Source organism: Hyperoodon ampullatus (assembly GCF_949752795.1).
Source record: "Hyperoodon ampullatus genome assembly, chromosome: 19".
In the NCBI taxonomy this organism is placed as follows: Eukaryota; Metazoa; Chordata; class Mammalia; order Artiodactyla; family Ziphiidae; genus Hyperoodon; species Hyperoodon ampullatus.
The window spans coordinates 39,218,839-39,240,445 of NC_136932.1; the positions used below are offsets into that span (position 1 = coordinate 39,218,839).

General features: G+C 59.4%; 3 protein-coding genes across 4 annotated transcripts; 2 read left to right on the top strand and 1 right to left on the bottom strand.

Annotated features, from left to right (window-relative positions):
* Window positions 1-1,524: 1,524 nt before the first annotated feature.
* NEURL4 (neuralized E3 ubiquitin protein ligase 4) lies at window positions 1,525-13,399 on the top strand (the record flags this gene model as incomplete). Its single annotated transcript, XM_079725565.1, has 29 exons — window positions 1,525-1,809; window positions 2,756-3,200; window positions 3,416-3,481; window positions 3,626-3,924; window positions 4,091-4,202; window positions 4,290-4,378; window positions 4,904-4,976; window positions 5,126-5,390; window positions 5,636-5,817; window positions 6,138-6,223; window positions 6,345-6,507; window positions 6,596-6,794; window positions 6,885-6,961; window positions 7,098-7,176; window positions 7,522-7,691; window positions 7,785-7,916; window positions 8,332-8,477; window positions 8,587-8,811; window positions 8,909-9,007; window positions 9,091-9,252; window positions 9,440-9,604; window positions 10,168-10,326; window positions 10,687-10,866; window positions 11,008-11,095; window positions 11,189-11,296; window positions 11,444-11,588; window positions 11,744-11,856; window positions 11,937-12,102; window positions 12,673-13,399. The coding sequence occupies 29 exons, from the start codon at window positions 1,525-1,527 to the stop codon at window positions 12,875-12,877; spliced, it is 4,683 nt and encodes a 1,560-aa protein (XP_079581691.1). The 3' UTR covers window positions 12,878-13,399.
* Window positions 13,400-13,572: 173 nt separating this feature from the next.
* GPS2 (G protein pathway suppressor 2) lies at window positions 13,573-16,341 on the top strand. Of its 2 annotated transcripts, XM_079725257.1 has the most exons (11): window positions 13,573-13,679; window positions 13,871-14,018; window positions 14,388-14,497; window positions 14,573-14,685; window positions 14,838-14,917; window positions 15,007-15,089; window positions 15,285-15,438; window positions 15,542-15,631; window positions 15,727-15,806; window positions 15,892-15,987; window positions 16,165-16,341. In XM_079725257.1, the coding sequence occupies exons 2-11, from the start codon at window positions 13,925-13,927 to the stop codon at window positions 16,246-16,248; spliced, it is 984 nt and encodes a 327-aa protein (XP_079581383.1). In that variant the 5' UTR covers window positions 13,573-13,679; window positions 13,871-13,924; the 3' UTR covers window positions 16,249-16,341. The 2 variants fall into 2 exon arrangements, with proteins under 2 accessions (XP_079581383.1, XP_079581382.1); XM_079725256.1 differs by having other exon boundaries at window positions 14,388-14,685.
* Window positions 16,342-16,559: 218 nt separating this feature from the next.
* EIF5A (eukaryotic translation initiation factor 5A) lies at window positions 16,560-21,371 on the bottom strand. The gene is made up of 6 exons (XM_079725354.1): window positions 21,235-21,371; window positions 19,170-19,355; window positions 17,889-17,993; window positions 17,550-17,681; window positions 17,383-17,456; window positions 16,560-17,220 (listed from the first exon to the last, which is right to left on the bottom strand). Exons 2-5 carry the CDS (start codon window positions 19,332-19,334, stop codon window positions 17,394-17,396), a joined length of 465 nt encoding a protein of 154 aa, XP_079581480.1. The 5' UTR covers window positions 19,335-19,355; window positions 21,235-21,371; the 3' UTR covers window positions 16,560-17,220; window positions 17,383-17,393.
* Window positions 21,372-21,607: the final 236 nt, after the last annotated feature.

Consider the following 21,607-nt stretch of genomic DNA (forward strand, 5'->3'; position numbering starts at 1 on the left):
TGGTACACCCCAGGCCCCCCGGACCCCAGGTTGGACGTCCCGGATACACTGGTTCCAGGGAAGGGGGGATTAAGCCCGCCAGGGTGTGTACCGGACCCGGGATGCCGGTTGAGGCCGGAACCGAGGACTGCTGTTCCTCCGGAGGGCTGGCTAGAACCAGGACTGCCAATTACGGTTCCCCCGGAGTGTATGGGGGGCCCAGAACCGTGAAACATGGCTACTCCGGAGGGCAGCCCGGCGCTTGCCTCGACTCCTCCGATGCCTCCGGGCACTCCCCTGGTTGGCCCTCCAGGAGATTCTCCGTCGAGGCCGCTAGCAGCCCCCAGAGATTCCTGCTTCTCTATGGCCCCCCTAGGGGGCCACTCTCACCTACCCCGCCCCGGCTCCCTGCACCATATAGCCCCGCCCCCACCGCGGCGGGCGGGGGACGATTGGGCGAGGCCTGGGTCCCCTCCCCCACTGCTCCCTGGAGCCGCGGGGGGAGGATTCAAAACTGTATAGGGACCTCGGGCTGGGAGCCCCTCCGCTTGCCCCTCCTCTTCTGTCCCACCCTAAGACTTTTCTTTGTCTCTGGGATTTGTTCCCGCCTTTCTCCCCTATCACTGCCCTCATCCGAATTATCCAATCGTAGTCAGGGGTCCTGGCCGTGGGGCGTGAAGCCTAATTGTGACGTCACAGTCCTCCAACCTTAGCGTGAGCGTCGAGGGAGTTGTGCTGGGGGTTTGTTGACAGCTCTGGGGGAATCTTTGGGGAATGTCACAGCGCCGTTGCTTAAAACTTACTGTCGGGGTTCCTTTGGATTCTTTATTCGTGGCTTTAAAACCTAAGTTTGGTTGGACTGGAGTTCAAGATAGGCTTGACTAGAAGCATCCGCGAGCTTTTTTTCCCCCCAAAGCCGGGCCGCTCTGCCTCTGCGGAGAGTTGTGATACAAAGTGGAGGGACTGCGACACTCTAGAAAGACATAACCGGTCTCAGTGGTAGGGAGGGCGGATATTTTCATTTACAAAGCTACCAGTTCCCTGCTCTGGGAGCTCAAACCTCGCTCTCACCGCTTCGAAACGCGCGGAGCGAAGGAGAGGTCCCTCCTTCCCTTGCCGTAAAGCGAATACTTCAAGGTGTTGCCTGCCTCGACGAAGGCGGGGTCGTCCGTGCAGCTGTCGCAAAGCTGAAAGTGTTTGGGCACCAAGTCCCCCCCCCGCCGCGTCGTAAAGATGCCTGCGGCAGTCGTTTCTTCCACTGTCGCAAAAGCTCCCGGCCTGTCTTCACCCCTCTGGAGCCACTCCGTCACCTCGCCCGTGTCGTAAAGCAAACCTGCCCGACCCTGTCGTCCTTTCTCTTCCCACCGTGGTAGTCCTTAGTTCCCTAACCCGGGATGCTTTATTGCCCGGCACTGCCGTAAAGCATATCTGGCCCCACCCCCCCCCACCCCCCACCCCCGGTCCTATTCCCTCTGGGCGTCCGTGCACCGCGGTTGCCACGGTGCCGCCAAGCGCGGCTGTCGCGCGGCCCCGGTGTCAGCGGCGATGGCGGCGGGGTCGGGTGGGAGTGGGGGCTCTGGGGGAGGCCCCGGGCCGGGGCCGGGTGGGGGTGGGGGCCCCCCCGGCGGGAGCGGCCCAGGACCGGGGTCCGGCGGGGGTCCGGGCAGCGGCGGGGAGCTGCACCCGCGCACCGGGCGCTTGGTGAGCCTATCGGCCTGTGGGCGTACAGCGCGGCGGCAGCAGCCGGGCCAGGAGTTTAATCACGGGCTGGTGTTGAGCCGGGAACCCTTGCGCGATGGACGCATCTTCACCGTCCGCATCGACCGCAAGGTGCGGAGCTGGGGCCGCGGAAGCGAGATGTGGAGGGTAGTGGGAGGGGACTAGAAGGAGATGGGGGAGGCCAGCCGGGGTAGTCCACATCACCGGGTACCGAGAGGGAACCGCCAGACAGGACACCAGGTGATGGGCGGGAAGGGACCATGAAACGAAACATTCAGTCTCAAGGAGAAGGAGACAAGGAGAGCTTGAGTTTTCCTAAGACCCAGGAGCAGGGAAGGGACATGGGGCCCCACCCACTATAATGACTAGGGAACAGATCTGGAACAATTTTGGGGAGATGGAGGATGGAGAGATGTCAGAAGTGTGATGGGAAGAGAAGAGAGATAACCAAGAAAAGAACAACCATTGAAGGACAAACTCACCGGTTTGGCCAGAAAGATGGGTGAAGAGAGATACTCAGGGAGCAAGAGGTGTGTGTGCCTGTGCATAATGTGGTGAAGAGGCTGGGTGCACAGAGACAGAATTTGGGAGAAGGGTGAGTTTGAGTGCAGCCAGAGCCTAGGAGAGAATTAGGCCGTATACAAGGAGGGAGAGAGCCATATACAAGAGCAAGGAATATGGACATGGAGAGCTGTGAATTTGGCTGGTTGAGGGGCCACAGAGACCAGGGAAGTTAGAGGTGGCAGGGGGCTGGGGCCAGGGAATTTAGCCAGCGTGGTGGGGAAAGGCGTGGTGTTGTAGACAGTGAGCACCCACGGTACAAAGCAGAGTTGCTAAAGGAGAGCGGGCGCAACCATCCCCTGAGACCAGAGTCCAGAAAATACCTTGTGGGACTGGATCTCTGGATGGTGATGCCTCACGTCTCAAGAGAGCAAAGCCAGTTAGCTGTCTGAGAGGTGGGAAGAGGGGGACACAGTGGCCTGTGAGATGTGGTTTCCTAGTGGTGGGAGACCCATTCGTGGCCCATCCTGAGTCCCTGTCCACCACCCCGTCACAGGTCAACTCCTGGAGTGGCTCCATTGAGATTGGGGTGACGGCACTGGACCCCAGTGTGCTGGACTTCCCAAGCAGCGCCACGGGGCTGAAGGGGGGCTCGTGGGTAGTGTCAGGCTGCTCGGTGCTGAGGGATGGACGTTCTGTGCTGGAGGAGTATGGTCAGGACCTGGACCAGCTTGGCGAAGGGGACCGTGTGGGCGTGGAGCGCACGGCTGCGGGGGAGCTGCGGCTCTGGGTGAATGGGCGGGATTGCGGCGTGGCCGCCACAGGCCTGCCAGCTCGTGTCTGGGCCGTTGTGGACCTTTACGGCAAGTGCACCCAGATCACCGTGCTACCCCCTGAGCCGGGCTTCAGCCCCCCTACTCCCATCCCCACACCTCCCCTCGAGCCCTCTGCCCCCACTGAAGATTCTACCTTGGCTGAACAGGGGACCTCTGGGGATGAAGGTGAGAACACAGCTGGGGCAGCGGTGGAGAGGTGGGGCAGAGGGAATGGCTGAAGGAATGGGGGAAATGTAGTGACAAGTAGGGCATGGGCAGGGCCACTCAGACCCCCGAGTCTGTTGAAGGGGATAGCAGGGACTAGAGGAGGGGTGTCATGGCTGTGGGCCCTGCAGCAGGGGCTGAACCCTTATTCCCCTCCTATCCCACCTGGTCCCCAGCCTTCATGGTGTCCCCCGCGCAGGCCCGGCCGGAGACGTTTCCTAACAGCCTTGAGTCGCATAATGGTGAGGGCTCTGGGGAGGCCCCGGGAAGGGGAGCGGGAAGTGAGGTGGACAGGGAGGGACCTCAGGAGAGGGGTAGGGGGAGCGCGGCAAGCCTGAGGATGAGGAGACTCATTTCTGCTTCCTTCCTCTGCCCTGCTATCGCAGAATTTGCCAGCATGGAGCTCTCCGAGGTGGTGAGCAACGCCATCCTGTCTGCTTACAACGGGGGGCTCCTAAATGTGAACCTGAGCTCCCCACCGGCAGGGGAAGCACCGGGGCCTAGCGGCAGTGCCACCTCACCCATCCTCACTTCCAACGATGCCCTCCTTTTTCATGAGAAGTGTGGAACCCTCATCAAACTCAGCAACAATAATAAGACGGCAGAGCGCCGCCGGCCCCTGGATGAATTCAACAATGGGGTTGTCATGACCAACCGCCCACTCCGGGACAATGAGATGTTTGAGGTGTGCAAGGTCCTGGGGTCTGGCTGGCACCTCACCCTCTGGGAGCTAGAGGTGGGACTTGATGCTGGAAGGGGGTGGGGGTGGCCTGGGGAAGAGCCAAGGGCGCAGAGTTTTTTCTCTGCATTTACATTCCCCGCCTCTCCCTTCCACTGTCACTACACCCAAGATCCGCATCGACAAGCTCGTAGATAAGTGGTCAGGCTCCATTGAGATTGGTGTCACCACCCACAACCCCAACAATTTGGAGTACCCAGCCACCATGACCAACCTGCAGTCAGGTACCAGCCCCCGGCAGGGTGGGCATGGCCTGTGGTTGCTGAGGTGAAGGGAGCCCGTACCCTGACCAGGGTGTCCGCTTCCCCCAGGCACCATCATGATGAGTGGCTGCGGGATCCTGACCAACGGCAAGGGCACCCGCCGGGAGTACTGTGAATTCAGTCTGGATGAGCTGCAGGTGAGGGTGGGCTCAAAGCACGGGCCACTCGCCAGGGGCGCCCGGGCACTGTGCAGCCCTGCCTGGGCACTGTGCTCTCTGACCTAGAGCAAGGCCCTTTATCTTTTGCTTGAAGGCTCCTTCTGAGAAGGCAGGGTTGCCCAGCGGTTAGGCACTCAGATTTGGGAGTCAGATGGGTTCAGTTCCTTTCTCTGTTGGGCCATTTGTGGTCGTGACCTGCAGCAAGAAACTTACCCTCTTTGGTAGTTGTTTCTTCCTGATGTCTAGAAATGAACCCGTCAGTAGTTTTCGATAGATTGTCATGAGGGTTAATAAGTCGGTGTTGATAAAGTGGTTTAACACAGTGCCTGACTTGCCTTGAGCATTCAGAGTGGTCTGAGACGCATGGGAGCCTTTTGGAGCGGTTTCCCTGTCGCATGGTGTGGTGGGAAGGCTCGAGGACCACTCTGTTCTCACAGTCCCCAGGACAAGTCTGGAGCCTGATTGTGAATGGATTCCAGGCTGTTATTTTTCTGCTTTGAATAGGAGGGCGACCACATTGGTCTCACGAGGAAGTCCAACTCTGCCCTACACTTCTTCATTAATGGCATTGATCAGGGTAAGGGGAAGCTCAGAGAGAGCAGCTGGGCCAGGGCTTTTGCCGTGAGGGGGTCTGTATCTCATCCTCTTGCCTGTTTCATACTCCATCTCCCTATATTGACTCTTCTCCCCTCATCCCCCCATTCCCTGTGCCTTCCACCCCCGCAGGCGTGGCTACCCCCTTGACGCCCCCAGTGGTGTACGGTGTGGTGGACTTGTATGGGATGGCTGTGAAGGTGACCATCGTCCACAATAACAACCACAGTGACCGCCTACGCCGGAACAATGCCATCCTGCGGGCGCTGTCCCCTGAGGGTGCTCTCCGCCGGGCTGCTCCTGCGGCCCAGGCAGAACCCGAGCGCCTGCTCTTCCACCCCAACTGTGGGCAGAAGGCAGCCATCACCCACGAGGGACGCACTGCCCTGAGGCCCCAGTATGGCCCATGGGGTGGGGAGAAGCCTGCGGAGGGGCTCTGATGGGATTGGGGGGAGGGGTGGGGCAGTGGGAGGCAGCAGGAGTCTGGTGTGGGGCATCCTGGACAGAGAAGGGGGGCCTCTTGGAGTGTGGAGTGTGGCTGCTTGACTTGGGTAGTGGGTGTCGGGCAGGCATCGCTGGGCTGAGCTTTGGCACACTCAGTATGTGTGTCGGGATCTGAGTCCCCACTTGCTGTGCCCTCAGTGCCACCGACGACTTCAATCATGGCGTGGTGCTGAGCAGCAGAGCCCTGCGGGACGGAGAGGTGTTCCAGGTGCGCATCGACAAGATGGTGGACAAATGGGCTGGCTCCATTGAGATTGGTGTCACCACCCACAACCCTGCCTACCTCCAGTTGCCCTCCACCATGACCAACTTGCGCTCTGGTGAGCTCCCAAGAAGGGCAGGGCCAAGATAGGGTGCTGGGGGGATGCCGTCCCTGAAGCCCTGAAGCTTGTTCTCCGGCCCCTCTTTCACTTGTCACATTTATGACGATGCATTCAGTGGCTGAGGAGTGCCATGTGGACAGGGCCTGTGGCTGGCTTGGGAACTGCAGAGTTTTCTTGCCCTGCTCTGGGAAGAAAGCAACTGTCAAAGAAAAGGCAGGTTGGGCTAATGGCTTTGGGGAGTAGTGTGGGGACCGCTATGTAAAGGAGAGGAGCTCTGGCTTCCCCCTTATGGCCTCTGCCACTCCTTGTCCCCCTAGGGACCTGGATGATGACAGGGAATGGGGTGATGCACAATGGGACGACCATCTTGGACGAATATGGGCACAACCTGGACCGGCTCAAGGTGGGAGAGGCGGGTACCGCCAGGTGTCGGCAGCGGGGAGGTAGGCAAGGTGGGGCTGCCGCGGGACCAGCCCAGGCAGGAACTCCGCCTGACTCCTCACTCCAGCCCCCCTTCTTCCAAGGCAGGGGACACGGTGGGCGTGGTGCGGCGGGAGGACGGAACTCTCCACTTCTTTGTCAATGGGATGACTCAGGGCCCCGCCGCCTGGAACGTGCCCCCGGGCGTCTACGCCGTCGTCGATCTCTATGGCCAGGCAGCCCAGGCCACCATTGTGGACGACGTGGGTGAGGGCCGGGCTGGGCAGCGGTTGGGGTGGCCTTGGGAGGCCTCAGAGACAAATGTAATCCTAATGGGTGATGTCCACTCTTGCAGAGGTGCCCCAGGTCCCTGAGCCACTCCCTGAGGGGAACAACCAGGTGTCTCCAAGCTCCCCGTCATCAGGGACCGGGGGCTCCGACCTCCGCTTCCATCAGCTGCACGGCAGCAACGCAGTCATCACCAACGGCGGCCGCACTGCGCTCCGCCACAACTGCCGCAGCGAGTTCAATGACGCCATCGTCATCTCCAACCGGTTGGTGTCGGGACTTTCATGTCCCCACTTTCCTACTACCCAGCATCGGCTACCCAGTAGGGTCTGTCTGATGGCCATTCTCCCTGGCAGGGCCCTGAGGGATGGAGAGCTGTTTGAAATTGTCATTCAGAAGATGGTAGACCGCTGGTCAGGCTCCATCGAGGCTGGTGAGGGGCAGCTCTGTGTGTGTGTGTGCGTGTGTGTGTGCGCGCGCGCACGCGCACGCACGCACATGCACTGCAGTCAGGCGCTGGCTGCAGGAGGGTGGGGGCTCAGCTCAGACCCACCCCTGCCTCCTTCCAGGAGTGACCGCTATTCGGCCTGAGGACCTTGAATTCCCCAACACTATGACGGACATTGACTACGATACGTGGATGCTGAGGTTGGGCTGTCTGCTTTGGGGACCAGCTGGGCGGGGCTGGGTGGAGCTGGCTGGGATGAGGGACGCAGAGTTGGGGCATGTGGTGGCCATAGACAATGACAGACCCAGGGGTTCTGGCTGCCCAGTCCCTTCGATTCTGGGAAGCCCTCCCCCCAGACCCTTAGGGTAGCTCCTGGTTTTCTCGGGGGTGACCCCAGGGATGAAGGACACAAGATTGGGTCTCAGACCCCATATCGAGATCCCAGTCTGAGGCACTGGAAGGTTCTGACAAGCAGAGACTGGGCAGAGGCCTCTGTGGGGAGAGGAAGCTGGGAGGCTGACCTACTCCTTCTGTCATCCCCCCAGCGGCACAGCCATCATGCAAGACGGTAACACCATGCGCAACAACTACGGGTGTGACCTTGACGCGCTAGGCACGGGTGCTCGCATCGGCATGATGCGCACTGCCAAGGGCGATCTGCACTACTTCATCAACGGCCAGGACCAAGGAGCTGCCTGCTCAGGCTTGCCTCCCGGTAAAGGTGACTACTCTGTGGCTTTCGCCCTGCCACCTTCAGCCCAGCCCACCCCTGGCTATCAGGCTCCTGACCCCTTCCTTTCTTACCCAGAGGTGTATGCAGTAGTGGATCTATATGGCCAGTGCGTCCAAGTGTCCATCACCAATGCTACCGGCCCCATGGACAACAGCCTGGCGACCAGCAACACCGCCACTGAGAAGTCATTCCCCCTGCACTCCCCAGGTTCAGCCGGCAGGGAGGGAGGGAGGGCTCTGCCTGCCTGCTGTGGGCCTGGGGGATGCAGTTTCCAGGTCACGGAAGCTGTTCAAAGATAGGCTGGCTGCAGCAGCTGCAGACCGAGGGGAAGGGGGAGGGATCAACCCGTGGTGGGAAGCAGCCAAGAAGAGGGGAGGAGGTTACACCTGGTACACAGGGCCTGGACCCTTCCCCGCCACCAGCGGGCCGGGACACCGTAGCTGGGCATGGCAGGTTTGGGAATGGGTCTTGGCACGGTGAAAGAGGAGTCAGGGGTCTTGAGGGAGCACTGGAGATGGGACCTTCGCGTCAACTTCCTGCTGTACCTGAAAGCTTTGCCTGTGTCCTGTCTGAAGCTTGCTGCCCCAGTCCTCCCCCATCCTCTGGTGCCATCTTTTCACAGCGGCTGGCGTGGCTCACCGATTCCACAGTACTTGCGGCAAGAACATCACCCTGGAGGAAGACGGCACGAGGGCGGTGCGTGCTGCTGGCTACGCCCACGGCCTCGTCTTCAGCACCAAGGAGCTCAAGACCGAGGAGGTCTTTGAGGTGGGCCATGGCGATGTGACAGGGGAGGTGGTGGACCCTCCACAGCAGGGCCAGACTGCTTCCCACCCTCCTGCCCCACAGTGCCACTGAGAGATCCTCTCTCTCACAGGTGAAAGTGGAGGAGCTGGATGAGAAGTGGGCTGGTTCCCTCCGGCTAGGGCTGACCACACTAGCGCCGGGGGAGACGGGGCCTGGAGCGGGCAGTGGCCCGGGGCTGCCTCCCTCCCTGCCAGAGCTCCGGACTAAGACCACCTGGATGGTGTCCAGCTGTGAAGTGAGGCGCGACGGGCAGCTCCAGAGGATGAACTATGGCCGGAACCTCGAGAGGCTGGGGGTGAAGCAGCTGACTTCAGGGACCGGGGTGGGCGTGGGAGTCGGGGTGGCGGGGAGAGGCAGGCTGAGCACTTGTCCTTGCCTCACCTTGGCCCTAGGTGGGTAGCCGTGTGGGCATTCGCCGAGGGGCAGATGACACGATGCACGTCCTGGTAGATGGAGAGGATATGGGGCCTGCAGCCACTGGCATTGCCAAGGTAGACCCAAGACCAGCGTTGGGTCTGGGAGTGGGGTTGAGGTCCTCCACTGATCTCTGACTTCTGGGTCTGTGTGCCCCCAGAGCGTGTGGGCCGTGTTGGATCTGTATGGGCCAGTGCGGAGTGTTTCTATTGTCAGCTCCACCAGGCTGGACGAGCCAGAAGGCACCCAGCCTCCTTCCCCCAGCTCGGACACTGGCAGCGAGGGCGAGGAGGATGATGAGGGCGAGGAGCACGGCCTGGAAGTAAGAGGCTGTGGCAGGGCCCACTGAGCACAGGGATGGGCCGTTGGTGGCCCGTTGGGTCGTCTTCAGCTTCTCTGGTCCAGCCCTGGGTGGGCGGAGGCTTATCTGCAGGCTCTGTGTCAAGCCCAGTGGGGTGGCTCAGGCCTTGCGTCAGCCGCCCCGCAGCTCACTCTCTCCTCCACACCAGGGCCAGAATCAAGTGGCCGTTATGCCCACAGCCCTCGAGTTCCTGGAGAACCATGGGAAGAATATTCTCTTGTCCAACGGGAACCGTACAGCTACACGAGTGGCTAGCTACAACCAGGGCATCGTTGTCATCAGCCAGCCCCTGGTGCCCCAGCTGCTGGTCCAGGTGGGCCTCACCTCCTGTCCCCGGCTCCTCTTGCTCAGGGTGACCCAGGGCCAACCCTCCTGCAGAGAGGCTTTTCCAGGTTGAGGACAAAGTGGAAGGCATGCCCTTTGGGTGAGCTTCCTGGGCTTTTGTTCATATCCTGTGGTGGCAGTTGTAGATCAGTTTCCAGGAAGTACCCACCTGGGGGCTGTGACGAGGGAAGCAGTGGAGAGGGGCTGAGGGATGCCAGGGAGACTCCTGATTCTATATGTGAGAACAGGGCATGCTTTCCAGAGGAGGGGGTCTTATGCTGCAGACTACAAGTTGTCAGAGTTAGGCAGGTGAAGAAAGCCCGTGGGGACAAGAATCCTTTTAGAAGCAATAGCAAGACCAAGGCTGAAAGAGGGAAGGACACAGCTGAATTGGCAGTTTCTGGTCCGTCCAGGCATCGGAAGGGGTGGCATCCCAGGCCACACTGCAGGGTGCCATCTTCTCTCCCTGGCTGGGGTGAGGAGGCCAGTCCTGCAGGGTGGGTGACCTCTTTGTAGGAGGCCATGATTGCGGAGTGGTTGCCTTCTCCCCAGGTACGGATAGACTTCTTGAACCGGCAGTGGACATCTTCCCTTGTCCTGGGAGTCATCACCTGCCCACCGGAGAGGCTCAACTTCCCTGCTTCTGCCTGTGCCCTCAAACGGGCAGCCTGGCTGCTGCGGGGCCGCGGGGTCTTCCGCAACGGTCTCAAGGTGGGTAGGGAGCAGAGAGAAGGGGGAGGGGCTGGCCGAGAGGGAGAAGAGGGGCCCCTCGCCCTGGAGCTAGGACCGTAGGTATAAAGGCGTCCTGTAGCGGATGGGCAAGGGTGTGAGCGGCGTTACCTGGTCAGTCTCGGGCTCATCGTCTCCTACATCCCTGCCGTGGAGAATGTTGCGGGGGATGGGGCTGGGGGAGGTGGAGTCTAGGTAACTGAAGCAGGGGCAGAGCCTGGGCAGGGGGCAAGTGTGGAGGCAAAGCCCAGGGACTGGCGACCCGAAGCTTAGTGTAGGGCAGGGGTGGCTGCTGCCGGTGGGAGTCTGATCTCTGGGAAGACAGTAGGTCTCTCCTCCCAGATCTGTGAGAAGTTTGGGCCAAATCTGGACACGTGTCCTGAAGGCACCATCCTGGGACTGCGGCTAGACAGCTCTGGGGGGCTGCATCTCCACATCAATGGGATGGACCAGGGAGTGGCTGTGCCAGATGTCCCCCAGCCCTGCCATGCGCTCGTGGACCTCTACGGGCAGTGTGAGCAGGTCAGTGGCAGCGGAGGCGGGGAGGAGTGGTGCCTGGAAGGCTGGGCTGTCCGAGGACAGGGGAAGTCTGGAGTTCAAGGAGGGGATCAGCAGGCTCTGGGGGCTGGTCACACTCTGGCTGACCACCCCTCTCCCCTGCAGGTGACAATCGTGACCCCTGAACCAGGGGCTGCCAGTGGAAAGAGTGCTGGAACCCAAGGGGACATGGAGAAAGCTGACATGGTGGATGGTGAGCCAGCCGAAGGGGCCTGGATCCCACCTCACCCCCACCTCGTACTTCTGGCCCCGGCTCCCGTGACCTGTGCCCCCTCTGCTCCCTCAGGTATCAAGGAGAGTGTGTGCTGGGGTCCACCGCCCACTGCTAGCCCCCTCAAGAGCTGTGAGTACCACGCCCTTTGCTCCCGTTTCCAGGAACTGCTGCTGCTTCCTGGTGAGTCCCCAGTCCCCCAGAACCTGCCTCATTCCCGGCCCAGCCCAGGGCCATGGCCAGAGCCCTGGAGACCAGTAGGAAAGAGGCCACATGGCTGAGACCCAGGGCGGGAGCCATGCCACAAAGTCTACCACTCACCCTCCACAGAGGATTATTTCATGCCTCCGCCGAAGCGCAGCCTGTGCTACTGTGAGTCTTGCCGGAAGCTTCGAGGGGATGAGGCCCACAGGCGCCGTGGGGAGCCCCCGCGGGAATACGCTCTGCCCTTTGGCTGGTGCAGGTTCAACCTCAGGTACGTATGGCGCAGGGTCATGCTTCTCTCTCACTCTTCTTTGCCCCCTTGAGAAAGGGAGGTCCCGAGAGGGTGTATGGTAGAAGACAAAACTTCTTGTCTGGGGAATGACCTCGGGGAGCCAGTGACCTTTGTCCTATCTGTCCACCTCCTAGGGTGAATCCCCGCCTGGAGGCTGGGACACTAACCAAGAAGTGGCACATGGCGTATCATGGGAGCAACGTGGCAGCCGTCCGGAGGGTGCTGGACCGCGGGGAGCTGGGAGCAGGTACCGCAGCACCAGCAGAGGCCGGGCAGGCCGGGCCCGTGGGCCATGGGGGGACCACCCTGACCCAGCTCTCCTCACAGGCACTGCTTCCATCCTGAGCTGCCGGCCCTTGAAGGGAGAGCCTGGGCTGGGGTTTGAGGAGCCTGGCGAGAACTGCGCGCCTCCTCGGGAGCAGCAGCCCCCTCCAGTGCTGCTTTCCCCCTCCCTCCAATATGCTGGGGCTGAGGCCCTGGCATCCAAAGTGCAGTGAGTTCACAGGAAGGGGGGCCTGGGGCCACATGGGTCTCCATGATTCCCTCTCCTCTCCCACCTTGTCTCCCTAGTTCCTCAGTCTCTACCCAGCCCTTTCTTCACACAGTCTTTGCACAAGTACCACTTATTTTGTCTTATCACAGAGAACAAAGAAGGGAACCCTGGGCATGTGGAAGTTGTGCCCTCTCTTGCTCTAGAATGCTTATGCATAATAAGTATTTAGTGTTTTTAAAGGTGACAAGTAAGTACTATGGAAACAGAGTGAGTGAAGTGGGTCAGAAGTGTGGTTGGAGCGGGCGTATGGTATAGGGTGGTCCGGGTAGACATCGTTAAGAAGGTGAGATCTGAGCAAAGACTTGGAGAAGGCAGGAGGGAGTTAGGCGAGCAGGCATTGGGAGGAAGGCCATTTCAAGTAGAGGACGGCTAGAGCCAGGTCCCTGTAAGCAGAGAGTGATTCCTGAAAACAGCAAGGCCAGCTGCTAACTGTCGTGGTGGCAGCTGGAAAGGGGGAGAGATCCTGGGCCCAGAGGTCTCACTGCCCTATTTATGCTTCTTGCCTGACAGATTCCGGGACCCCAAATCCCAGCAGACACACCAGGCCCAGGTGGCGTTCCAGGTGTGTGTGCGCCCTGGCTCCTACACCCCCGGACCCCCTTCCGCTGCCCTCAGAGAGCCTCCCGACCCTCACTTCAGCCCAGCCGAACTTGAGTGGGTAACCAAGGAGAAGGGGGCCACACTCCTCTATGCCCTGCTGGTACGGGTGGAGTGAGGGGTGAGGCCACACCACTACAAGCACAGTTGGGCCTCGGCCCGTGGACTCTGAATGACGACTGCCACCACCTCACTCCAGCGACCCACGGCATGCTCAGTGCTCCGCCTGGCAGATGCACAGGAGCATGCGGGCAGATTCAGACTAGCTGGGAAGCGGAGCTGTCTCCATGCCCAGGGCCCGGACAGTCCCTCCCTCCGAGGTGAAGGCGCAGCGGGGAGCCCGGCCGCAGGCCCTGGGGAACCCTCTCCATGCGCTGATCTGGGGAGCACGACTCCCCGCGACTCCTCCCCCATACACTTAATTTATTTCCGTTTCTGTTCTGGTTACTGTGAATCCCAGAGGAGTCTCCCGGTGCCCCACATGAAGCTGCTTTTCCGGCCCAGGCGGGAGTGGGGAAGGCGGCGCCGGGGGTCGGGCCTCTGTACAGTTATTACTGACTCTGATTTCTAAGGAGCCAATAAACGCCGTCTCAGAGCAGCCGCCTCGGCCTCTCTCGCGCGCGCCTCTCGCCTCCCGGAGGAGCCCCGGCCCCGCCACGTCAGGGACTCCGCCCGCGGGGCCGACCCGGTAGGGGCGTTTCGCGGTGCGCGGCCGGGGCGCAGCGGAGACGTTTGGACACCGCGGGCACCCGTCGCGGGCGCTACAGCCTGCCCCGCCCCGCCCCGCCCCGCCCCGCCCCGCCCAGCCCAACCCACGAGCCCGCGGCCGCCCCGACTCCGGAAGGATTCGGCCGAGCGGCCGGATGTGACGCCGCGGCCCAGGCGCTCGGGAGGCCGCGGAGAAAGCGACGAGAAGACGGGTAGGGAGGGGCCGGCACCCGGGTGGCGGGCAGGGGGCGGGAGCGCCAGGACCCCCGCCCGCACACGCGGAGGAACCGCTCTGAGGGCCGGGCCGGGCGGTGGGCACGTGACCGGGGCGGCGGGCGGGCGGGCGGGCGGGCGGCTTCCGCCCGGCCCATCGCGCTCCCCCTGAGCGCCCGCCTCCCCGTAGGTCCGGCCCGAGGTCTGGCAGCCAGCAACAGAGCCGGGCGCCCACGGCAGCACCATGCCTGCGCTCCTGGAGCGCCCCAAGCTTTCCAACGCCATGGCCAGGGCGTTGCACCGGCACATCATGATGGAGCGGGAGCGCAAGCGGCAGGGTGAGACGGGGCCAAAGCGGGAGGATGCACGGCCCGGGGAGCACCGCTCTCCCAGGGCTGACCCCCCCACCCACGGGCAGATCAGTGCACGGCGGCCGAAGCTAGAGGGACGGACAGCCCCGTTGTGGTGGGGATTAGAGGCCACACCTAAACTCCAGCGCCCTGGAGCTGAGGACCTTGGAGAGCACCTAATAAACCTCCCCGTCCCAGCCCCCTCGCAGTGATGGGGAAGCCTGTCCCTTCCCAGTGCTCTAGGTACTGGAGCAAGTACCAAGAGCACTGGGATAATCAATTTTTGCCGGTCTTCATTCTCTAACATTCTAATAGTTTAACCATCTTGCCACTTTCTCGTTCTGCTTCTTATTCCAGAGGAGGAAGAGGTGGACAAGATGATGGAACAGAAGATGAAGGAAGAGCAGGAGAGAAGGAAGAAAAAGGAGATGGAAGAGAGAATGTCACTAGAGGAAACCAAGGAACAAGTAAGCAGTCTCTTCATCTCTCCTAGCTCTTTCTTCTCTTGGCTCTCCTGCCTTCACCTTCTCTCCCCTCCCCAGATCCTGAAGTTGCAGGAGAAGCTTTTAGCCCTACAGGAAGAGAAACATCAGCTTTTCCTGCAGCTCAAGAAAGTTTTACATGAGGAAGAAAAACGGAGGCGGAAAGAGCAGAGGTGAGATTGGAGAGCTAAAAATAATATTGGGCCCAAAGTGTAACTGGGATCAGGTAACAAAACATCAGTGTTTGATGGCAAACGGGACGGGGAGGGGGGTGGGGAACGGGATGGGATGGACTTGTCTTTGATCTGCCTTCCTTTCCCTCCAGTGACCTGACCACTCTGACATCAGCGGCATACCAGCAAGGCCTGACCGTTCACACTGGAACTCATCTCCTCAGCATGCAGGGTGAGGATTAAAGAAACTGCTTGTCAGAATGCGCCTTCCGGTAGGTTGCTGCCTCATTTCAGCATCATGAAGCCCCTCTCCCTCTCTAGGGAGCCCTGGAGGACACAATCGCCCAGGCACCCTCATGGCAGCAGACAGAGCCAAACAGATGTTTGGACCCCAAGTGCTTACGGTAAAAACAGTAGAAACGGGTGTCTAGGCTGAATTTTTTTCCCTACTGCTACCACCCAGACCCCGGCATGCTTACCAGCCAGCACTCAAGTCATGAGTGTGTCCCACCGAACTGTGTAGAGGAAATGGGGCACAGTCACTTGAGTGTTTGCTTCATGGAGTACACAGGCAGTGAGTTCTCATCTTTCCTCCTTAGACCCGGCACTACGTGGGCTCAGCGGCTGCTTTCGCAGGGACCCCAGAGCATGGGCAATTCCAGGGCAGCCCGGGCGGCGCCTATGGGACTGCTCAGCCCCCACCTCACTATGGACCCACACAGCCTGCCTACAGTCCTAGTCAGCAGCTCAGAGGTCAGCGGTGGGAAAAGAGGAAGAGAACTTTCCTCAAGGCCCAGAGGGAGGAGTGTGGAACAGGCTACGAGGAGGTTCTCGTGACTGTCTCTTGCCTCCTCAGCACCTTCTGCATTTCCTGCAGTACAGTACCTGTCTCAGCCGCAGCCTCAGCCCTATGCCGTGCACAGCCACTTTCAGCCCACCCAGACAGGTGACGGACACCCCACGCAGGGGCCCAGTTTCACGGGTCCTCCCTTCCTCCTTTCCCCATTCTCTACTCACTTCACACCCTTCCTCCCCACCTAGGGTTCCTCCAGCCTGGTGGTGCCCTGTCCTTGCAAAAACAAATGGAACACGCTAACCAACAGACGGGCTTCTCTGACTCAGTGAGTAGAGCCTTGCAAGGTCAGGGAAGGGCTACCTATGCTAAGGGGAGCCGCAGGCTGCCTCAGCTAACTTTGTTCTCTGCAGTCCTCCCTGCGCCCCATGCATCCCCAAGCTCTGCATCCAGCCCCTGGACTCCTGGCCTCACCCCAGCTCCCTGTGCAGATGCAACCAGCAGGAAAGGTAAGGGTGGTAATCCAGCCCGTGAGAATCCCTACATGACAGGGAAACAGGACTGGGTAGGATAGGTGGTCCCCACCCCCATATTCCCTTCTTCCCTTGGGATGGCTCTCAGTTGGGTGTGGAGTAGAAGGGAGGGTACGCACACTGACAAAGCCCTCCTTTCATCACCGCTGCCAGTCGGGCTTTGCAACCACCAGCCAGCCTGGCCCTCGGCTCCCCTTCATCCAGCACAGCCAGAACCCGCGATTCTACCACAAGTGACCATCAGATTTGATCTTCAACCTTGCCCTCAGCCCCTGCCGTGGGGGAGGATCCCCAGTGTGTCCTAGTCCCAAGGCCAATAAAATCTACTTGCCACTGACCCTGGCTGCGACTATCTGTGTTGCCTCCCACTGGGCTGCTTGGAGGGTGAGGGGTGGCTGGCAGGTCCATAGGAACCACAGGGGGACAGCAGGTTGGTTGTAATGAGCTCAGCGACAGAGTTCAACCTATACTCTTATTTCTGATTTCCAAATTGACATTCTAAGTCAGTAAATACCGATTTAATTTGAAGCAGCAGCTGAGTTGGGGGCTTCATATTAAACTTGTAGTTTTATTCAGGTTTGATTTTTAACAAATGTGTCGGGGAGAGAGCCCGCAGGAAAGGGTGAAGCCCGTGGGGGCAGGGCCCTCCCAGATGCCTGAGGAGGGGGCAGGTCCCCTCCCCTCTCCTCCTCTTCCCTTCCCATCTAAAGGGATTTGGGGAGAGACATAGGCAGGGGAGGGGGCTGGTCCCCAGTCTGTGGGGGTGGTGCTTGGGAAAAAGGGCTATTGGGGAATAAGGGACCAGACCAGGGATGAGTGGGGGAAGGGCACAAGGAACATTTGCCAGAATCCACAGCTTTCTGATTCCAGATTGAATTAAAAAAAAAAAAAATCCAAAAAAAAAAAAAAAAAAATCCAAAACAAACCTAAACCACAAGCAGCACCCACCCGGTCTCCCCCACCAGGGCTGTAGTGCGAGGGGAGAAGAGGAGGGCAGCTTCACCAAGGCCATGGTTCACTCACTCCTGGCCAAGGGAGCAGGGTGAAGGGCAGGGGCTCCCCGACAGATTGAGGGTGTAGGGGAAACCAAAATAAAATGTCAAATAAGTCGTGTAGGAGGAGTCCAGCCAAGGGCCGGGCCAGAGCTGGGCCAGGCTGGGGGAGGGGGCCTCTGCAGGCTGGAGGATCACTGTTGCCACCACAGCCACCCTGGGTAGAAGAGAGAAACCAGGTGAGACAGGATAAAACCTTCAAAGGGAAAAAGGGTGAGGGGAACAAGCACCACAGTCAATTAAGACCAAAGTAGCTCTTCATGGAGATAACAAAGTGAGCGAACGGGGCTGGGCTCGGGAGGGGTGTCACCACACTCACCTGGGAGCCAGTTATTTTGCCATGGCCTTGATTGCAACAGCTGCCTCCTCTGTCATGGCAGACAGCACCGTGATCTGGGGGAGCATGGGGGATAGTCAAGTCTGAGCTCAGAGAAGGAAGCACAAAGAACAGGGCTGCGCATAAAAGAAAGAGGGGGGGCACCATACCAGTATCTCTTCTCCACAGTCGTACTTCTGCTCAATCTCCTTGCCAAGATCTCCCTCAGGCAGACGGAGGTCCTCTCGCACCTCCCCGCTGTCTTGGAGCAGTGATAGATACCCATCCTGGATGCCAATCAGCTGGGGGCAGACAGGGGAAGGAAGCTGAAGGTAGGCCCAAGCAGCCTGAGGATAAAGGGTCTGATGGGCAAACTAGGGTGGGAATCTGCTAATACCAAATACCCTCTCCTCCTGCCAATCTCCCTTCTCTCAGCACAAGGTCTTCTGGCCAGTCTCTATTTTCCTCCCACAAACCACTAACCCATCTACATCCAGACATCTACATACCTGGAAATCGTTCCTTTTGATGTTGGGTACATCCATATTATGAGTTGACGGGCAGATATCTTCATATTTCTTCCCAGTAAAGATGTCAATACCAACCAGATGGACCTGTATGCATGCATCACATCAAAGAGAAACCCAACCAAACTCTAGGATGGAGGAGATAAAGGCTCAAGTTATCCCTGGCTAGTGAGGGAAGTCAGACTAGGTTGTCAGGACAAAGATTAGAGGAGTTGGACTTGAACCAATCAACTCAAGAAAGAAACACTAAAGCCTCTAAAAAGAGCCTGGGGCCAAAAGACCGCCGCTGAGACTGGAGTTGACAGCACACGGGAAGGTTGTAGGACAGGCTTGGAGCAATCACCTCGAGCTATCAAAACATTAACGAGAGACCAGGATCCTAGGGGAACAGGAGGAGTCTAGGTGAAAGTCTGGAAGAAGCTTTTTGGACATCAGCATAAAAGGCTGAGAACTTGGAAAATAAGGAAGGTAGAAGGGAAAGAGCTGAGAAAACAGGAAGGAATGAGAAAGAAGAGAGCCGAAAGGAAAAAGAGGACTTGGGGGGAGAACAGAAAGAACGATGCATTTAGGAAATAAGGAAACCAGAAAGAACAGAGAATGATCTAGACATCTGGGGGTAACTCAGGATGTGCCAAGTCAACAGAAGACAGAAAAACTGCTTTGGGAACAAAACCAAAAGAAATCCAACAAGGGTGAATCAGGTTGAACTTTTGAGAAAAAAGAAAAAGTAAAGTTACAAGGAGGGATATAAGAAAAATGTTAGGACCTAAGGAAGCAAGGAGGCTCCAGGAGAGAAGGCAGGTAGAGACACTCTGATGCTGCATCAGAGATCCAAGGGGAGAGCTGGCACTGGAGAGTGGGGCAGCAATTTGGAAAATCAGAGGTGTACATTGGAGCCCCTCCGAGGGATGTTAGGATTGGAGAAATCCTGGGCAAAGTGATGGAAACAAAGAGAACCTACAAAGACTCAAATGGACAGACAAATAGAAAAAGTGACGGAGCAGCTGAAGAGCCAGAGCATAAAGGACCACGAAGAGAAGTTGGAGACACACAAAGATGGAGAAAGGGGGGATTCCAAGGATGACAGGGCACAGAAGGCTAACCAAGGAGGAAGCTGAAGGCTGGTGTAGTAGTTGAAAAAGGTGTCCAGGGCTGAGTGCTGAACACAAGGAACTGGATGGTAATAAAAGAGCTAAAGAAGATAGGGGGCTAGCATTGATGACAGCTGGTGGGGAAGACAAGATATGGAAATGAACTTCTAACCTTGGCATGGCCGTGCTTGCCGGTCTTGGAGGTTGACATCTCCACAATCTTACATGGCCGGCCTTTGAGCACCACAAAGCCATTCTTACGTAATGCTGAGCACTGCATCGGGAAGGTGGCTGAGGCCCCTGCATCTCCTGTCTCGAAGTCCAAATCATCTGCCATTTTAAGAGGCTTCGATTCCAACTAGAATCAAGAAGAGAACTAGGGTCAGTAAGGATAGAATTACCAGGGTCTCCAATTTATCCCACTCTACTCTAGAAACACTGCTTCATTTTTTCCCCAGCACTTTATTCCATTACCCACGTAAAATAAAGTTCCTAGATTAAATACTGATTGGAATCAAAAATACTATGTGTGTGGCGGTGGGAGATAAGCAGGATTCCCCACCCCAAATGAAAGCTAAAGGGGTGGCCCGGGACAGAAAAAGCTCCAGGAAGTCAGGATGTCAAATCTCTGAGATGGGCAAAGGCCTAATTCCTGGTAGGGGGAGGACTCAGGTGTTGCTTGCCACTGAAAACCAACCACCCCTCTTCCCCACACATAACCAGGGCTATAATTAGGTGAGCAGCTATGAGCCAGCAAAAGGGCGGGGCTAATGTGGGGGGGAGGGGTGGAGACCGGAGGACAGGGAGCCCCACCCGTCTCTGTTACACCCCCCCACCACCCCCCCACCCTATCCACACACGAGCCAGTCACTGGTACAGGAAACCACAAGGCCTCTTTGGGGGATTCCCGCCTCTCCAGCATGCACTTGCAGACGCAGCCGAGGGGGAAAAAGTAAAGTTGTTTTCTAACTGATCTCCCTGCCAAACACCTCTGCTTTCCCAAAGGGAACCCAGGAACCCAGCCTCTCCTCAAGGGCCCTCCCACTTTTCCCAGGATGCACCGGTCCTGTCGGCTTTTCAGGCCGGGCCTGTACAGTCAGTAGAAAGTGGGAGAGTGGGGAGTGGTGAATGACGATAAAATGAAAGCAAAAGGCTGGTAGTAGTTAGTGAGTAGTGTAAATTATACTAGGCTAGCAGAGTTAAGGACCCTAAAACCAGGCACTCCCAAATCAGACACAACGAGAAAGACAGTGACAAGGTGAAGAGCACCTATCAAAGCGGGCAACCCATCTGCCCGGGACTTTAAAGCGCTGTCGGGACGACCGATAGGAGTTGGGCTCCCGTCCAATCGCCCTCGGTTTCCCACTTTCTCTGGCATCCCAGCACGGACAAATGCCACTTACACCTGGCTGGTCGCCTCACTTCACAGGAGGATTGGGGGGGAAAGCTCCAGGGGCCCATGAGGTGGGGGAGCGCTAACATATGCCCACAGCGGGCTTACGGAGGTGATCAAGATCCGGGCCTCGGGCTTCTCCCACTCCTCAAAATTCCAAACTCCCTTAGGCGCCCGCGAGGACCACCTCTCTCCGCGCTGGGGGTTGCCGGCTCCCGCCCACCATGTGGCCGCCCGGGGCTTCCGGTGGCCGGGATCTGGGGGGAGGGGTCCCCGCGCTGCCATGCGGCCCCCGTCCACGTTCGGCCATGCGGCCTCCGACCCCAAGGGCAGCCTCTCATAGGGGGCACTTCCGGTACTGCGGCCACCCCCTCCTCAAAGGCCGCGCCAGGCCGGAGCCACGCAGCCTCCCCTCCCCCCCGCCGGCCGCCAACCCCCCCTCCACATGCCCTCTCACCGAATAGCCCCCTCCCCCACCTCACGTGGCCGCGCGGCGCCCGGTTCTCAACGTCCCAGGTACCCTTACCCCGGCGGGCCGATCTTGCCCCCGGCCCTCGCCCCAGCTTGGCCGCCCGGCGGCCTTTCCCGCGTGGCGGCCTCGCTGCTCGCCGTCCCCCGCCCTGCGTCGCTCCAACGTCACCGGGCCAGCCCCAACCGTCACCCCGCGCGCCAACCGGGTCGCGCGCCCGAGCCCCTCCGCACCTCGCGCCGCTCGCAGACCGAATCTCGTGCGGCGGCGGCGGCCGCCGATCCCCTCTGCCCCCTCCCCGACCCTCGCGCAGTTGCATCTCTACTCCCAGGCCCAAGCCAAGGTTCCGCGCACGCGCGCCCTGCCCGCTCTCACCTCGCGCGAATGCACTGACTCGACCCCGTTCACTCGCGGCGAGCCCAACCGCTGCCTCAGAGCCCGCTGCCGCCGCCGCCGCCGCCTCTACCGCCGCCGCCGCTGCTGCACACGGGTCTTAGTACGCAGGCGCCGACTCCCCACTGACCAACCAAGCAGCCCTGTGACAGCCGCGCAAGCGTGCTATCTATCTCCTCCGCCCTCCACCCCCGCACTGCGCAAGCGCACAGATTCTCCCGGCTCTCCACCCTCCCTCCCACCTACCCATCCAATGACGCGCATCCGTGACCCCGCCCCTCACAATTCCTGAGTTCGTCCCACCAGTAGGCAACGCGCAGGCGCATCCGGTTTTTTAATCCCTTCAACCTCCTCT

Coding starts and splice junctions, on each gene's coding strand:
- GPS2 (XM_079725256.1), top strand. CDS start 13,925: ATGCCTGCGCTCCTGGAGCGCCCCAAGCTTTCCAACGCCATGGCCAGG. Junction 14,019..14,387: donor GCGGGAGCGCAAGCGGCAGG/GTGAGACGGGGC, acceptor TTCTTATTCCAG/AGGAGGAAGAGGTGGACAAG. Junction 15,439..15,541: donor TCCTAGTCAGCAGCTCAGAG/GTCAGCGGTGGG, acceptor TTGCCTCCTCAG/CACCTTCTGCATTTCCTGCA.
- EIF5A (XM_079725354.1), bottom strand. CDS start 19,334: ATGGCAGATGATTTGGACTTCGAGACAGGAGATGCAGGGGCCTCAGCC. Junction 17,994..19,169: donor GCAAGCACGGCCATGCCAAG/GTTAGAAGTTCA, acceptor GCATGCATACAG/GTCCATCTGGTTGGTATTGA. Junction 17,682..17,888: donor TCAAAAGGAACGATTTCCAG/GTATGTAGATGT, acceptor GTCTGCCCCCAG/CTGATTGGCATCCAGGATGG.